Consider the following 18790-nt stretch of genomic DNA (forward strand, 5'->3'; position numbering starts at 1 on the left):
GGAGATGGAGACATTTCAGGTTAATTCATATGCGCACACAAGTAACATTTAACATGAAATTTCACTGCGCCAATATTGCCGCTAAAACGCACTGTGCGACGCTTACGGCAGGGGGCTCAACTCCAGTCCTCAATCCCCCTCAACAGGTCAGGTTTTCAGGATATCCCTGCTTCAGCACAGGTGGCCCAATCTCAGTCTTCGACTGAGCCACCTGTGCTGAAGCTGGGATTTCCTGAAAACGTGACCTGTTTGGAGGGGGCGGCTTGAGGACCGGAGTTGGCCACCCCTGGCTTAGGGCATTGGTCACTATATACATTCTTTTAGAAGTGAGCCAACGGAACAAATCACATACTATGAAATACCAGCAATAAAAGACAGCTGCTCCTTTTAATGGGACTTTATTGACTTGCAGTTCAGAAGATAATCCTTTTACAAAACACAATGCACAGGGTTACTGCACAGCTATCTTGCACTAGGCATCAACACAGCCCCTCTCATCCTAATTCCTGCAGGTGCCGCAGAGACCTGATGCAAAAAAATAACACCCACATAAATGAAAATGGCGTCCTCCAGGCAGTAAAAGTCCTTACTCAGTTTGGGAGGACTGTGAATAAAATTGAAAATATCCTCTGACGAGTTTGGTTCATAATAGGGGGGTACAGTACAGTAGGGAGCGAGTGGGATCGGTGCAAAGACACAACAAAAAAAGACAGCAAGAGACAGGACGCTGGATCCTCTTTCACTGCCAGAGAATCTCCTCCCCAAATGTGTTTGTTCCCATTTACAAGTTGAACCTTTAGTTGTTGGGGGGGCCCTGGGGATGACTTCCGATCAATGAGTTGCAGGCCACTCCAGGAGAAAACAGGTTACAAAATACTTATCCAGGGCTGTTAAAGTCCAAGAGGAAGGAACGCAGGATAGCAATGCCGGTCCCATCGCCTCGCTTTAGGTTTTCGTCTCAGGCACTATATTAAGGTGAGCACATGTTGTAAAAGCCTCTGATAGCTGGGCCTTGCAGCCTCTGTCCCCGTGAGGGTAGAAGCCAGTGCAGTCTCCCTAAGGAACACTTGGAAACAAATAAAACCCCAAAATATATTGGAAGCCAGAAAAAAAACAAAAAAGATGAAAGTAAGCCGGTAGGAGGTGTCTAAAACATTGAATCAAACAGAAAAATATATATATTTATACACATACATAGTTACAGATTTGAAATGGATAGCAGAGCGTTACGGTCATATTGCTTCAGCAAGTATTCTTCACAAATATAAGCGGCACAGTCTCACACACGTGGTCTTATTTACAAAGCCGTGTTCGCTGTGTGCTATTCACTTTGACCCGTGTACAGGCAGTGGGACCAGCAAAGCATTGCTGAGCCCGTTGGTGCTGAAAGAGTTACAGTAGGGGCGGCCAACTCCAGTCCCCAGGGGCCACCAACAGGTAGTTTTCAGAATATCCCTGCTTCAGCACAGGTGGTGCAGTCAGACTGAGCTGCATGTGCTGAAGCAGGGATAGCTTCAAAACCTGACCCGCTGGTGGCCCTTGAGGAATGGAGTTGGGCCCCCCTTGGTTACAGCATCTATCACAGCTTTGTGAAGAAGCCCTGTATGGCCGTACATGTAGCTCACTCTGGAGGTCATAGTTCAAAGCGCTGTGCCTTCCTCCCATTTGACAAACCAAAGTTGCTTTGGCACGGTGACCTGGAGCGTCACTGAACAACTTTGTTGCCAAAGAGGACAACACATTGCTTTGCATTCTGGTTTAGACTCCTCTGGCAGTGAAGATGTTAAAGCCTTTGCTTGCATCTTTCCTTGCAGCAAATGGGTTACAATCAACTATATACCGTAGTCTGTACTTGCCCTCCACTGAGAATGGAGATATATGTATCACTGTAAAAACGTGTCATTAAGGAAACGCAAATCTTTACTCCCCCTCCCCGGTAATCCAGCATTTTAGGCAACCGACGCACAATTAGTCTTCACTACGTGCTGTGCTGCAAAAAAATAAAACGCAAGCACAGAGCAGACGCTAGAAATGCAGACCTGGATTGGAACTGATCCCTGACACTGCACTTGGAAACAGCTCAACGGCGTCTCCAGCTGCTGACACGGACTGGCAAGACCTGCACTTCTCTGCGTATTCGTGCCTTTCCTGGGCAGTCGCTGCTGGCTTAGAGAACAACGACCGCCAAGAGGATTTCGGCTCCGTCGGAGTCTGTTCCTGCGGTGACCCTTCCTAATGCAGTGACCCAGAATCCCTCATTGTACATGGCAGGAACAGGAAGAAGAGGCCTGAACTAGCTGAACACTGTATATTTACACATGGAGACACGTGAGGCGGGGGACGGACATACACACGCGGCTCTGCAGTGTCTCCTCACTGCTGTAGTGTGAACGGAGAGATACTGTAGAAGTTCAGTGTTATCTGTTCATTCAGTTTCTTCAGCCGTGCCCCACAGGTTATCTGTTTGTGATACAGTTAGACCCCCACGTTTAACAACCTTACTGCGGTTGTGCTAATATTTTTAGTAAATCACTTTTGTTAACCTAATGACGGTGAGAACAGGCCCGCGACGAATGTGTGAAGGGATTGCCTTTCAGCCTGGAATAATATATACATATCCCAGACATCTCTTTATCCCATTGCTGCCAGACTGACCATGGAACGTTGCAGGTTCCCCTCTGACAGCAAAGAACTTAATGGCCAGCTTTTGTGTAATGTGTGTGCAACACAACTGCTAAAGTGCCTTATTGCCCATCCATACCCAGGCTGCCAGGGAAGTCTGAGGTCTCCGCACAGCAGCGCTGTGGGGAATCTAGACAAGATCAGAAGCAGATCACTGGAAGCGCATTTCATTTTCGTTGTCATGGTTTGTTTGTTTTTCTACAGATATCACACTCATATTTATACCAAATCAACCAAAAATAAACCACGAATAACAAGACTTTCTTGTGCAGATAAGTCCTCCCCCTCCCCCCACCCCCCGGTCCGGTGGTGCAGTGCCCACAGGGTAACCTGGAACGTTAGGGCTGGATACAACGTTTCCCTGTGAAGATTAGCAGAGAAGAGTCCGGTCTGGCACGCTCTCTCTCCTCTTTATAATAACGTGTCCATGCTCTCGTCATTGTAATTACCGCACAGCTCCAGCACTTTCCTGGGGAGAGAGGGGGAAAAAAATGTTCATTAAAAAGAAAAACACGGCACGAAATGTTCCTTTCATTGTGCCTACAAAATGCTGTTGCTTGAAATATTCTTTCCCCTTGCCCCCCCCCCCTCCCAAACAGGTCAGGTTTTCAGGATATCCCATATTCAGCACAGGTGGCTCATTCAGTACCTGCTTCAGCACAGGTGGCACAATCAGAGGCTCAGTCGAAGACTGCACCACTTGTGCTGAAGCAGGGATATCCTGAAAACATGACCTGTTTGGGGGGGCGGGGGGAGGACTAGAGTTGAGCGCCCCTGGGTTAACCCATTACAGCAAACACATACACCATTTTCACCACATCGCAGGATGATCATCGGACACGACTGAACTTTTTCTGGTTCAATTACTAGCTGGCCACTTCCACTGTATTCCATGATATTTTGTGCGTTCCGTTATTGAAGCGCTATGTGCATGGGTGGTGCTATATAAATTAAAGCTATACATACATTTGCACTTAGTAATAACTCTTTGGCCTTGGAGGCGGCCAGAAACATGCTACAAGATTGCACCTCGAGGCGGCTGCATAAGGACCAGAGAAGTAGAACTGCAATTGATTGAAAATGTCACGTTTCTACATACATTCCAACGGTGGCCACAACTTAATATGCTGGAGAAGACTGAAGTCCTATTCGTCTGAATGGAGCTCAGCTCTTCTCCGGCACAGGGAAGAGGCTTTGCGGGATTTTGAATAGAAGCCTTTGGGCTTTACCTGGCCATCTCCTTGGTTTCCTCGTGGCTAGAAGGCATGCTGACCACGTCTATCAGGAGGGGCAGACCTCCTTCCTTGATGAGCAGGGGGCAGTACTTGTCCGCTAGAAGGGAGATGGGAGCTTTAGACAGAGCAGTAAAGGCTGGTCTAATATGAGAGGGGACTGAAGGTACCAGGTACTCCTCCCTCAGGTACTGAGTGGAGGCTATATAATGGTGTCAGTCTGGTACTGAAGGAACTTCTAACGTTTGAGATGAAGCGCCCTCTGTGCGTGGCGCGTGCAATTGGGGATTGACCCTCGTTTTCCCAGCTGATGATGTTAGCTCCGGCAAAGCCCAGGCACACGGTCACCTCCCCCGAGGATGCATACTCATTGCCCTTCCGGGTGCGATACTCACGGTACACGGACACGAGGTTATACAGGGCCCACGTGGCCCAGTGCTGGCTGACCGGGGAGATTCTCTGAGGGAGAAGCCGCAGAATTGGCTCAAATGACCTGCATGGGAAACAAGCGGTCAGGTGCAACTCCTGCTTCACCGAGTCAGAGGAAAGACCAATACATCAGATTGGGATGGAAAGGCGACAATGCTTTCTGCCGAACACTAACTCTTTTCAAAGGTCTCCTTGGATTTTCAGCCCATAGATACTAATAGCAGAATACAAGAAATCAGTCGCACAGATTATAAAACGCCTCTGTCTTTGTGTGACCTGTAGTTTATGTTCCTCCTGGCGTTGATATCCCAGCTTTGGATGGCCTTCCACATGCGCTCCTCCACCTGCTGGCGGGTCGGCTCCTCGATGAACCAGGCGACGGGGCCGTCGTGCATGATGTGGGAGAGCACCCCGCAGGCATTGTACGATACCTCGATCCCATCCGCTTTACTCTCCAAGAGGTTACTGCGCAGAGCAGAACACCACAGATCAGCCGAGCGACGTGACATTCAAACCATTAAAAAAAAAAACTCTGCCAACGCCGAGCACGCACCTGAAAACACTGACGAACTGCGATGTTTTCAGCTGTTTGCGGAGCTCCTGCACTTCTGCCACATTTCCCAGAAGCCCCAGCATGTTGCGGTGAAGTTCCTGCTTCTCTGGGAATTCCTGGAGGTTAATAGGGAGACAGAAGCTGTGACAGCGCCGGGTGGTCTACGTTCCACTGCTGCAGAACCGACATGAGACACCCAGCGAAGGACCCCTGTAATGTATCCGGACCCCTTACCTTCAGGCACTCCAGGAACAGCTTCATGCCGCTGTAGTTGAGAAACATCTCGCAGTTATCTGGAGTCTCGTCTGTGATGTTCCACAAGGCGCTCCAGGAGAACTCCATCACCTGGTCACACTGCCAGGGAGGGAAGGAGAGAGGATCAGAGGGCCGCAGTCACCCTACTTATCACAAGAACAACCACGCAGGGAAAACACTTTGTTGATACAGGGGACGGCAGCACAGACATCTGTAGAAGAGACAGTGTTTGTCCCAACCTGCCACAAGTGAAGCACCTCACCAACCTCCCAATCATTCATGACTGGTAATTGCTACATAGTGACTGAGTTTAATGACTTTACTGAGCTCTAATTGAAGAGAGGGGGAAAAAATAAAAAGCTAACAAGGTAGATCGGGGGCGGCCAACTCCAGTCCTCAAGGGGCACCAACAACTCAGGTTATAAGGATATCCCAGCTTCAGCACAATCAGTGGCTCAGTATAAGAGCCACCTGTGCTGAAGCATGGATATCCTGAAAAACTAACCTCTTGGTGGCCCGTGAGGACTGGAGTTGGCCATTGTGAGGTAGAAAAGAGGAGGGAGTCACTAAAAACGAGGAGATGGACAGTCGCCGCTATGTCGCTTAATGTTGTGTCCGTTCTGCAGTCCGCGGCGGCTGGCTCAGCTCAGCGATGTAGGAGACTGAATACTTACCGTTTTATCCTGCAGTTTCTTCTGTATCAGCTTCAGCATGGTCTGCGGAGGAGCAGAGAGATAGGTGAATGGGTTCTGCCCCGCGGCCGCTCTGTACACAGCACAATGACATCGTTACATAGTAACATACAATGAAACGTTGTGATCACTGAATAATGTTACAATGCTGGAGGTGTGCATGTGGCGGGCGTCATTGCATGTGCTTACCATGACAAAACCCATCTTGCCCACCGCCTCCTTGTGGTCATTGTCCACCTGGCACACGAGGGCGTTGCAGAGGTGCACAGCGATGCGCTGTATGGACTCGTCTTGCCGTGTTGGGATCAGGATGTTCAGCAGCAGCTCGTTCACCCGTCGGTACTGGAACTCCAGCTCTTCTGGGATGCTGAAGTTACACAGTGTCAGGCAGCAGTTTCTCTGCACCTGAGAAAGGGGGAAAGACCTCAGTCCCACTGCCTGGGGCAGGTGACAAGTATGGGGAGCTCCTCTCCAAAGGACACACTTCAGATTTTACACACCCACGGATGGGTGTTAAGTAATTAGATCAGGGCTGGCCTCAGGTTTTAAGGATATCCCTGCTTCAGCACAATCAGTCGAAGGCTGAGCCACCTGTGCTGAAACTGTTGCTGATTGAGTCACCTGTGCTGAAGCAGGGATACCCTTAAAAGTAGACCTGTTGGTGGCCCTTGGGGACTGGAGTTGTCCGCCCCCGAATTAGATGATCATGTACCCAGGGAACAAACTGTTCAGGAGAAAGAAGCAATCGTGTGCTGTAATCCGTGTGCTGTAATCCGTGACTCCGGGGTCATATGGTGTCACTGTTGTATACGCGCGTAGAAAGGCCAGCTTTAGCCTCAGCGCAGCGGCTTACCGTCACCTCCTGGTACGACTCCATGCCATTCAGCACCGCCTGGATGACCTGCCGCCTGAGCCGAATGCTCTGCTCGCTGCGGTAGTCGGAATTGGTCAGGTAGAACAGGGCGGCGCTCCCCGTCACCTGGATCGTCTTGTCATACTTGTGACACTTCAGAGCAGCGATCACCACCTGCGGGGAGATGGACAGGGTCACAATGATGGCAACGACCCCCTCCGATACAGAAACCTGTGCTAAGGGAGAGGGCAGAGGCCAAGTATTTACTCGCGGCCCTATATACCAGGCAGCGCTCTGCAGAAAGAATGGCCTATTCACTTCATAAACCGGCCTCCAGTGCCTCGGTCTAAGACCTTTCACTGCGACCAAATCTCAGCTGGCGTCTCAAGAAAGTGACCTCCCGCCGGCCGCTAAGCGAAGTCTCTAACCTGACCCTTACCCTATAACCCACTAATGTTAAACCCCAATACTAACGCTACACCCTAGCCTAAAAACCTTATAACCCGGACCGCTAAAACCCCTAAAGTTAACCTCCTACCCTAAAACTAACCCACTACCCTAAAATTGACCTTACAGTAGAAGCGGCCGGCGGCGGAGGGTCCCCCTGCGGCCAATCGCCGGGGGGTTGGGTGGGCAAATGTCCCATTCCGCAAGTCCCTACAGTACACTTTGTAATGCTTTGCTGGCCTCTCTGGCACTGAAAGGGTCAATATAACCATACAAGTACTACGCCCAGTCCTTACTTGCAGGGCTCGCAGTGGCTGGTTGCAGCGCTCAATGCGGGCGATGTCGAAGAGGAGGTTGATGGCACGGGAGGTTATCTCAGGACGATGCTCTGTGTGCGATTCAATGGCGTTCAGCACCTGCTGCTCATTCTTGTCTCCGCTCACCTGTGAGAGGGACCACGGAGTCAGCCCTACTCTTCCTGCACCCCGCAGGGAGTCAGCCCTACTCTCCCTGCACCCCGCAGGGAGTCAGCCCTACTCTCCCTGCACCCCGCAGGGAGTCAGCCCTACTCTCCCTGCACCCCGCAGGGAGTCAGCCCTACTCTCCCTGCACCCCGCAGGGAGTCAGCCCTACTCTTCCCGCACCCCGCAGGGAGTCAGCCCTACTCTCCCGGCACCCCGCAGGGAGTCAGCCCTACTCTCCCTGCACCCCGCAGGGAGTCAGCCCTACTCTCCCTGCACCCCGCACGGAGTCAGCCCTACTCTTCCCGCACCCCGCAGGGAGTCAGCCCTACACTCCCTGCACCCCGCAGGGAGTCAGCCCTACTCTCCCTGCACCCCGCAGGGAGTCAGCCCTACTCTCTCTGCACCCCGCAGGGAGTCAGCCCTACTCTCCCTGCACCCCGCAGGGAGTCAGCCCTACTCTCCCTGCACCCCGCAGGGAGTCAGCCCTACTCTCCCTGCACCCCGCAGGGAGTCAGCCCTACTCTCCCTGCACCCCGCAGGGAGTCAGCCCTACTCTCCCTGCACCCCGCAGGGAGTCAGCCCTACTCTTCCCGCACCGCGCAGGGAGTCAGCCCTACTCTCCCTGCACCTCGCAGGGAGTCAGCATAATGTATCCTGCACCGCGCAGGGAGTCAGCCCTACTCTCCCTGCACCCCGCAGGGAGTCAGCATAATGTATCCTGCACCGCGCAGGGAGTCTGCCCTAATCTTCCCACACCGCGCAGGGAGTCAGCATAATGTATCCTGCACCGCACAGGGAGTCGGCCCTACTCTCCCTGCACCCCGCACGGAGTCAGCCCTTCTCTCCCTGTACCCCGCACGGAGTCAACCCTACTCTCCCTGCACCCCGCACGGAGTCAGCCCTACTCTCCCTGTACCCCGCACGGAGTCAACCCTACTCTCCCTGCACCCCGCACGGAGTCAGCCCTACTCTTCCCGCACCGCGCAGGGAGTCAGCATAATGTATCCTGCACCGCGCAGGGAGTCAGCCCTATTCTCCCTGCACCGTGATATATATTATTTTTTATATATATTATCTATATTAAGTAGGATAGCAATATATACATTCAGCACACAATTGGTTAAAATGTTTCCTTATAAGTTGGTTTTCTCATGAAGGATTTTAGGGCAGCTTGAAACCCAATGACAGGATGTATATGTTAGAGATAAGATTTGTCTTTCCCAGTTTCAAACCTCTCTTTCCCATACATTGTATTACTATGCCATAACTTTAACTATGAATAGCACTGGATCATCATGGACACATGATACATAAAGCTTGGCCCCCTGCAGACGCACTTACTAGAATCCCCTCCTACTGTCTCTGTACGTTCTCCCTACCTACCAATTAGATTGTAAGCTCCTCGGAGCAGGGACTCCTTCCTTAATGTTACTTTTATGTCTGAAGCACTTATTCCCATGATCTGTTATTTATATTATTTGTTATTTATATGATATGTATTACTACTGTGAAGCGCTATGTACATTTATGGCGCTATATAAATAAAGACATACAATACAATAACTTATATTCTGAAAAGGTGTGTGTCAGGCGGCAGAGTACGGAGCGGGACTCTTACTTTGTAGGCGGGGATGTGTGTCAGGCGGCAGAGGGACGTTTCAAACAGGCCCAGGAACTGCAGAGGCCTCTTCAACGCTCGGAACGGAGTGATGCTGCTCTTACAGGGATCGTTACTACAGGGAGAAATGACTTTACACCCTCAGCATCGTTACACAGAACATGGGCAGCATTTCACTACTATTTCTTATATCCCTTAAAAGCAGGAGTGGCCAACTCCAGTACTCAAGCGCCACCAACAGGTCAGGTTTTAAGTTTATCTCTTCTTCAGCACAGGTAGCTCAATCAGTGATTGAGCCACCTGTGCTGCAGCTGAGATAGCCTTAAAACCTGACCTGTTGGTCCTGCTTTAATGCTTCGCTATCATAACCTCTGCTTGGAAGCTGTGCCATGTAACCACAACGCTTTCAATGACAAACAAATGGGAATGAAGTCTGACCCACTCCAACATCACTGTTCTATCAAAACTGCATGCGCTATATTCAGCTTAATACTTTCAAGATTAATGCTACACACAACCCCCCCTTCCCAGCCACCCACCCCCTCACAGCCCCCCCTGCTGCTCAGACCTGGGAGGACCCAGCTCCTCTTCCATTTTGGAGATGGCACAGTTCTCCAACATCATGTGACCAGATATATCCAAAGAGACGAGGTCCTCCAGGTTCTGCACAAACAGGCCCAGCACTTTGCGGGTCAGCTTGAACTTGTAGTAAGTGGACAACCTGTCCCGGGAGATATCCAGGTGCCTGTGGGAGAGGAGGGAGGAGAAGAGGAGGGAGGGGGAGAGGAGGAAGAGTGAGAGGAGGGGAGGCGGGAAGGGGACAGAGAGAGACATAGTAAGTGGATGGTCATGGAGAGGGGGGATAGGGAGACAATGCTACAGTAGACCACCGTAATCATTATTTTTGCTCATTCTTCATAGCTGAATGTGAGGGAATAGAAATGGAAAGGAGGTGCACACAAGTACAAGTCCTAAAATAAACTTTTAAATCGAAGTGGACAAGTTAATCTCCCACCAAAATTAGAATGTAAGCTCTTTGGGGAAAAATTCCATGTACAACACTTAGTACAAAGGCAACACATATATACAGTAGGGCGATCCACCAATACGGCGGTACCGAGAAGGGGGCCGCCATGTCTGCGCATGCGCACAAGGGGGATGATTGAGGTCGCACAGGAGCAGAAGGGGGACGGCTGGGGTCGCACAGGTGCAGAAGGGGAAGGAAAGACGAAAAATCACCGGTGGACAGAGCAAATGCTATCTTCCGCTTCCCGGCAGCGGCCTAGAACGGAACCCGCCGTATGAGTGGGGTCCTACTGTACACACACACACACACACACACACACACACACACACACACACACACACACACACACACACACACACGTATTAATATATACAGTGTACAACACAAATAAATACCACTTCATTCACGTCTCATACAGGTCTGCCTTTCCCCATTATCTCTTAGCATACAGCGCTTCCACTACAGCCAGGGATTCTGGGCCATGACATGCAAATGAGCACACAGTGTCACTCTTTACTTCTTATCCATGTTAACATGAACCCCTAGAAGCCTCTGCCTGCCGCATGACACCGCTTTGCAGCACAGCCGGGGTTACAGAATATACAATAACATGTGTCTATTAAAAGATTTCCACCACCTCCCCACCACAAGACTGACCTGAGTTTGCTCAGCTGCACAATGACCCGGATGTGCTCCTCGGACAGATCCATGTTGTACAGCACCAGGGACACCAGACTGTCCTTCCACTGTGTCAGGAAGCCCACGTCATTCAGCTGGATTCCCGACAGGTTCAGGGCTTTCAGGCAGGTCAGAGGTCGCAGCAGCAGCTCCACGTCCACCCCTTTGGTGATGAGGCCAAGGTTCAGGAAACGCAAGTGCTGGAAACCTTGGAAGGTGAAGTCCCGGACCAGAACCTGGCGGGTGGGGTTCACCAGGCAGTCGTTCTCGTCGTAGCCCCCCAGGTTCTCCTCCTCGAAGAAGATGTTGCTGCAGCCGAAGAGGCTGAGGGACACCAGGGTGGGGCTGAAGCTTCCCAGGGTCTGCAGGCTCTTGGCCGTCAGCCTCTCGCAGTTAGTAAGGTAAAGCTCAACCAGGTCCTGAAGGGTTTGAGGAGATGGACTCACAGGAAGTTATTCATTAAACTGGGATAGTGCCGATCAGGCACTACAGCATGGAGACTCCAATTCCAGCCAATGGAAGTGTCTTTGTGGTAGTGCTCGATCTACACCAGGGGTCTCAAAATCCGTCCTCAAGGGCCGTCAACAGGCCAGCTTTTATGGATATCCCTGCTTCAGCACAGGTGGTGCAGTTGAAGACTGAGCCACTGATTGAGCCATCTGTGCTGAAGCAGGTATATCCATAAAAGCTGGCCTGTTGGTGGCCCTTGAGCACGGAGTTTGAGACCCCTGCTCTACACTATCCCACAATAGTGTGAAACCCATTGACAAAGCTTCTCACAGAGATGCTCCGGGCCAAAGGTCACAGAGATGCTCCGGGTCAGAGGTCACAGAGATGCTCCGGGCCAGAGGTCACAGATGCCCTGGGCCAGAGGTCACAGAGATGCTCTGGGCCAGAGGTCACAGAGATGCTCTGGGCCAGAGGTCACAGAGAGGCTCTGGGCCAGAGGTCACAGAGATACTCCGGGCCAGAGGTCACAGAGATGCTCCTGGCCAAAGGTCACAGAGATACTCCGGGTCAGAGGTCACAGCTCAAACAGCAACATTCACCGTATTACAGAGCAATCAGCACTGCCAGCTCGCTTACGTCTCGGATATAGTGGGCACGCAACGGAGCGCATGGCGTCGCGTGCCTGTCAGCCAGCAATCTATGGCCTGAGATCTACAGCAACAGGGAGGCGTGGCCGTGACATCACGAGGCTAGCTCGTCCTCATTGGCTGAACCGCTCTCGTGCCCCGGCCGTGGCGCCACAAATACAAATTCCCTTGTCTGCTGAAAACGCCGCCGCGCGTCATTGCGTGCTCTATGGCCTGTCTCATAGAGATGCGGCCTGCGTGGCCTAGGCTGCATCCATAGTGTGAGCTCTATAAGGCCGGCCATAGTGAGCGCGAGCGCACGATGAAGAGCGACGGCAAGGCAGAATTTTAAGCCGACAAAAAAAAAAATTTGAATTTTGGCGGGCGACTCCCGGGTCACATGAGCGGTTCAGCCAATGAGGGCGAACCAGCCTCGTGACGTCACAGCCAAGCCTCAGCGTCACTGTGGATGTCAGGCCACAGATCGCTCGGCCGAAAAGCGCGCGATGCCATGCGCTCCGTTGCGTGCGCCCACTATATCCGAGCCCTGACAGCGGTCATTAGCTTCACTTTTACAATGCAGCCACCCGCAGCCGCTCTTCCACCTCTTCTGCACAACAATATCCACCTGGAGCACTCACCAGGCTGCTTATAGGAGCCGCTGCCCAGGGACAAGAGAGACAGAGACCCTAACTAACATCTGGTACCTAAGGCGGATAGAACCCTACTTACTAACTACACTTATATGGAGATATTCTGGCTTTACTTGTCTCCATCTCTGGACTGGCTCAACATAAAAATGTTATCTGTAAAAAAAAAGTGAATTTTAATACAGAAAATGTACCTTTTTCAAAGGAAAAAAAAAAAAAACACCTTTTAGCTTGAATTTATATTGTTCTTCCTCCTGATATCTTATATACATATATAGATTTATTTATAGTCCTATAATGATGATGACAGGTCCATATGGGACCTGAAACGTTGTCTTGGCTGTCACATATAACAATGGAGAACCTGATTATGAGCCTGTGAGTAGAGCGCTGCTTTGTATCTCTGTCCTAGAGGAGACCTGCTCTTTGAAGAAACTGTTAGTCCTATAATGGACATGTGTTGGCATTTCCTTCTATACATCAGACTGCAGCGCCACACTATTCCTAATAACCGTTCCCGCACAATGTTTCTGTAGACAGCACTCAGAACACGCCCCCAAACACGCACATTGCCACCGCCATGCTTTGCTCACTTGTTTCCGTATGGCTTCCAGATCTTGGTCCTGGACGATGTCCTCTCGCAGGTGCAGACGGGTAAGACGGGTGCTCTGGGGCTCCGAGAACAGGGTGAAGAAGCTCTCATGGGGTTCAAAGCTGCTGTCTGCATTCACCAGTTCAATGTACCTGAGATCAGCACATCCGAGGGTCAGCAGGGAATTAGACCCCCAACGGGTTCTGTCTGTATCAACACCCCAACACCTGCTGCCCCTCCAACAACCAACCAGAAGCAGAGACAGAAGAGCTTGGAGCCATGTGCTATGCACTACATTATATTTAAAGCCCTCAGCTGCACATACTGTATGTTTATGATGACATCCCTTGCTGGTAACTCACTAGTGTGAAGTTGAAAGAACACAGAGATACTTAGAATAGATTTGTGCTGCATGTTCATCTTCATGAACTCTAAATGGTTTGGGAATTAATTCCTGTCCCTCATGTCAATACCTTGTCTGACATCTCAGCACCTTTCCACCCTCCCCTAACCCCACTTTGTGTGTCTTCACGTACTCATTCACCAGCCTGTCGCATATCTCGCTGGGCAGGAAGATGTCTGGATGCAAACGCAGGATTTCATTGTCTAGGAGGTAGCAGAGTGTCCCCTCGAGGTTTCGGAGGCAAAAGTCAGTGCAGATGGTCATTAGCGACTCTGGGCTGTCCGATGCCATCTTGGAGCCGAGTTGGGGAGGCAGGGTGACGGGAGTAGAGAGGGCCCCAAACGGAAGGTCACCCTCCTCTTGGTTAGTCTTCCTGGGACATCAGGGGAGCAGCTCTCTGGCAGGGAAAGAAGAAACCTTTACCATCATCTGTAATAAGTGAGGGAGGCAAGAAGAGTCCTGAACAATGTGACTCCACCAAATAATGTTTCAGATGCCAGGAGGTGTAATGTGCCTGGGACTCATAGTATCCTGTTATTATCATTATTATTCTTTCACCTCAGAGTCCCACAGGATGGGTATTTTGGAGGCACAAATGTGCACATTTTAGTGAAGGGCAATAAAAGGGAAAATGCACATTGTAGACTAATACATTACTGGTCCTCCCGGCTGTGAACATGTGAATGGGGCCCTCAGTCATATATAACGGACACCCAATGCTAGAACCTGATGCTCTTAACCACACCTAGAAATACAGTAACACTCATTGATATACACATCAATACACACAGATCTACACATGTAATAAAGATACCCATACACCCTTCTGTACTGCAATACACAGTGAGGTAATCTTGTGCCCCTCCTTAATGCTTTCACATGGATATGTATACTGCATGTATAGCCAATGCTCTATACTTCAGAGAATATCTCCTATGTATAAACTTAATGCGCCATGCTTCCTTATCCACCTATACTTATATGCTTAAGCACAGGGAATGTACTTCCTGTGGCACCCGCCTTCATCTCCGACAGGTGCCAAGTGACAATAATGTAAACATAGATCACGTTGAACCCTTCCTGGACACATTTTAGGGATGGGAAACCCCGACACTCCATCGACAACACGTCACACGTTGTGACAAACCTAAGCTACTTAACCTTTTCACTGCCAGCAGGGCAGGCAACTTATTGCAAAGTAAAAGGGTTAAGAGCCTTTGAAATTCAACTGAGGATCTCAATTGAGAAGTTGCTCCAAGAAACATGGACCTGCAGGACTTGTGGGTGATCCCTGTGCTACTTTCTTGCTTTACTTGCTCAACGAATAATGGGAAAGAATTGGAAACTTCCACCTCACATCTGTTTCCGAAGCAATTCGGCCAGTGAAACTTGTGATGCTAATAAACAGGTAGACAGACAGAAAAGTTCCCTAATGAATGCACTTGTTTGTCTACTAGTATATATCCCTATTTGCACCACTGTGAATTATCATTGATTCCATTACTATGAGGCTGATGCGGGGTACCTTTCCCCTTTCCTTTGCATGATTCTAATAAACACTCAGTTTCCCATGATGGATGAGGACAGACATACTGACCCTGCACTGAAGACTTTACAATCTCTACTGTCTGAGTCACAATGAGATAAAGTGGCTTTTCTAAAGGACATAAGGAGCTGGTAATGATCTTTAACCTCTTTTGCTACAAGGAGTGGTCTGCAGTGATCCCATGGATAGAAAACAAGGGGGGCGGGGGAGGGGGCGGCAGTGTTCCTTCCCTACTGTTACATTTTGTATTTCTAGTCGTCTGCCATCCACAATAAATATGATCTGAGTTCCAATGACAGATTATGTGGCACTTCTGATGCTTCTTTTATGGGTTGTTGAAGACTCTTCTGTTTATTGCTATCAAGCGTTAGGGCCATTTTTACTAAACAGTGCTCTTCCATAAGACACCTACAGGTGGCAGAAGACACTTTGCAGACCATGTGAGTGATCTGCAAGGTGTCTTATGGCAGCGGTACGCAATCTTTCCAGCGTGCGCCCCCTCCTTTACCTGCTCTCCGGCGGCAAATGACGCAGCGGGGTCACGTGATGTCACGTTGCCAGGCCAACGTGACATCACATGACCCCACGGCGTCATTTGACGGCGCGTTGACATGACGACACCTCGCCGAAGAGGCATCACGCGATCCCCTGGGCATTAATTTGAATGCCTTGGGGGAAGAGCGCGGGGCCTCTGAAACCGCTGCGCCCCCACTGAACAATCTTCTGCTCCCCAGTTTGCACACCGCTTTCTTATGGAATAGCAGAGCTTAGTCAATAAGGTCCTTAATGGCTTGGAAGCGGCATTGTGACATCACTTAGGATAATACTAAAACATAACTCATAAAACCAATGCTTCTCCTTGCAACATAACATTTTACCATGCATGGAAAACTATTGTTTCATCCTGCACAATGGAAGTACAATACCCCATTAAATATTGTATAATCCTATAGAATGGCAATAACATTATATGGCATTATAAAAATGAAAGAGCCGTATCCCATTAAATGTCACTGTAACAGTCCATAAAAGGGCATTGTATCATTCTATGGAATAACAGGATAACATCCCATACATTTATATTGAGATATTCCATAGGGTTATGTTGTGTAATTCTATAGAATGACAATGAAATGCCATAATATAATATTGTTTTACCATATAAAGACTTCCCATGCAGTCACACTGTATTATCCTACAGATAAATGACTGTGTAACACTCCATAGCATTATATTGTTTCACCCAACAAAAGATAGTCACCCTAACAGTGTAAACCTCCAAATAATGTATAGTGTCACCCTATCTAATAACAGTGTAACACTTCATATAATGTATAGTGTCACCCTCCTTAATAACAGAATAACACTTCATATAATGTAGAGTGTCACCCTGTCTAATAACATTGCAACACTTCATATGATGTATAGAGCCCCCGTCTAATAATTGTAACACTTCATATAATGTATAGAGCCCCCCTGTCTAATAACAGTGTAACACTTCATATAATGTATAGAGCCCCCCTGTCTAATAAGTGTAACACTTCATATAATGTATAGAGCCCCCCTGTCTAATAACAGTGTAACACTTCATATAATGTATAGAGCCCCCCTGTCTAATAAGTGTAACACTTCATATAATGTATAGAGCCCCCCTGTCTAATAACAGTGTAACACTTCATACAATGTATAGGGTCCCCCTATAGTGGAACATGATCTCGCCCTATAAGATGTCACTGAGGGCCGGTGCCTCTTCCCTCTCACACCGAGCAGCCCGGGCTGTCCCCCTGTAATGCCGGTTAGGCTCCCTACCTGTCCCGACCCCCGCGCCCTTCTGCCCCCCGGTTCGGCCTGACTCGGTTCTGGTCCGGGCCGCACTTACAGACGTTCCTCCTCCTTACGGTACATCCTCCCGCTGTCAACAAATTCGCCGTCACTTCCGGGCGGTCACCTAGCAACCGAACCGCTTTGGCCATAACAACACGCCGGGCGGAAACTTCAACGCGCGGCATGAGGGTTCCGACCTTACAAAAGCAAAACTGCAACCCAATGCTTCTTCCGTACTGGTTATCCTCACTAATTAGGGGAGAAGAGAGGGTTATTGCCTGCTTCTAAGTGGGCACTGAAACCTTTTAAAATCTCCAGATTATCAGTATACCTTAACCCTTAAACTACACTATAGCACTTTAAAGTGCACTATAACCCCTTTAAGTACACTATAACCCCTTAAAGTACACTATAACCCCTTAAAGTACACCACTCCTTAATGTACACTATGACCCCTTAGTGTTTACCGTAACCCCTTAAAGTACACCTTAACCCCTTACAGAATACTGTACCCCAATAAAGAACACTACAACCCCTTAAAGAATACCTTAACCCTTTTGATGCTTTGCAAAGTGTTGCTGCTCCCTCTGGCGCTTCAAAGGGGTTAAAATGAACGTTTTCAAAGTTAATTTTGATTTTAAACGCAACACTCCACCTATTTACAAAAGAACATCTTGCAGCCTCAACCAGCCGTCTGTAAAAGGACAATCTTGTATTGTTCCATTAGCAACAGTAATAAAAAAATACTTATTAACTTCCCCTCTTTTTCCTATCTGATAAATTTAAACCAGCGCCCTCTTATTGTTTCGCGGCAAAATGTGTAAACTATTAACCCCACTTGTGAACTAAGGAATGTGAAACAGGTAATATATTAATTCATGTATCACATGTAGCGCGTGAAAAGCAGGTTAGAAATTACCAAGAGGTGCATGAAAACGGATTGCAGACTTTTATTTAAATGATGCTTTTTTGGGACTTTTTTGTGCGTTTTTTTGTGCGTTAATGCTCTGATCGGCACTATCGCAATTGAATGAATAACCTATGAGATGAGAGAAGTAGGATAAAAATTTGGTCTTCTGTTGCTTTTGCATGTAAGGTTGTGATCCTGTAGGAAGAGTAACGTGTAGGGTTCCCAGGTGTCCGTTATTGAACCGGAATGTCCTGTATTTGGACACTCTGTCCAGTAAAAAATGAGAGGTAATACTGGACATGTATGTGTATACCGGTATTACATCTCTGGGCGTGTATGTGTATACCGGTATTACCTCTCTGGATATGTATGTGTATACCGGAATTACCTCTCTGGACATGTATGTGTATACCGGTATTACCTCTCTGGACATGTATGTGTATACCGGTATTACCTCTCTGGACATGTATGTGTATACCGGTATTACCTCTCTGGACATGTATGTGTATACCGGTATTACCTCTCTGGACATGTATGTGTATACCGGTATTACCTCTCTGGACATGTATGTGTATACCGGTATTACCTCTCTGGACATGTATGTGTATACCGGTATTACCTCTCTGGACATGTATGTGTATACCGGTATTACCTCTCTGGACATGTATGTGTATACCGGTATTACCTCTCTGGACATGTATGTGTATACCGGTATTACCTCTCTGGACATGTATGTGTATACCGGTATTACCTCTCTGGACATGTATGTGTATACCGGTATTACCTCTATGGACATGTATGTGTATACCGGTATTACCTCTCTAGACATGTATGTGTATACCGGTATTACCTCTCTGGA

General features: G+C 48.9%; 1 protein-coding gene across 2 annotated transcripts; it reads right to left on the reverse strand.

Annotated features, from left to right (window-relative positions):
* Window positions 1-382: 382 nt before the first annotated feature.
* On the reverse strand, window positions 383-17180 carry ZER1 (zyg-11 related cell cycle regulator). 2 transcript variants are annotated; one of them, XM_075578610.1, is made up of 16 exons: window positions 17077-17180; window positions 13785-14048; window positions 13250-13400; window positions 10910-11349; window positions 9794-9970; window positions 9226-9340; window positions 7440-7586; window positions 6697-6870; window positions 6033-6248; window positions 5826-5867; window positions 5131-5250; window positions 4897-5012; window positions 4620-4808; window positions 4310-4407; window positions 3912-4014; window positions 383-3151 (listed from the first exon to the last, which is right to left on the reverse strand). In XM_075578610.1, exons 2-16 carry the CDS (start codon window positions 13940-13942, stop codon window positions 3094-3096), a joined length of 2304 nt encoding a protein of 767 aa, XP_075434725.1. In that variant the 5' UTR covers window positions 13943-14048; window positions 17077-17180; the 3' UTR covers window positions 383-3093. The 2 variants fall into 2 exon arrangements, with proteins under 2 accessions (XP_075434725.1, XP_075434724.1); XM_075578609.1 differs by having other exon boundaries at window positions 17007-17150.
* Window positions 17181-18790: the final 1610 nt, after the last annotated feature.

The sequence above is a fragment of the Ascaphus truei genome, chromosome 21 (assembly GCF_040206685.1).
Source record: "Ascaphus truei isolate aAscTru1 chromosome 21, aAscTru1.hap1, whole genome shotgun sequence".
Taxonomy (NCBI): domain Eukaryota; kingdom Metazoa; phylum Chordata; class Amphibia; order Anura; family Ascaphidae; genus Ascaphus; species Ascaphus truei.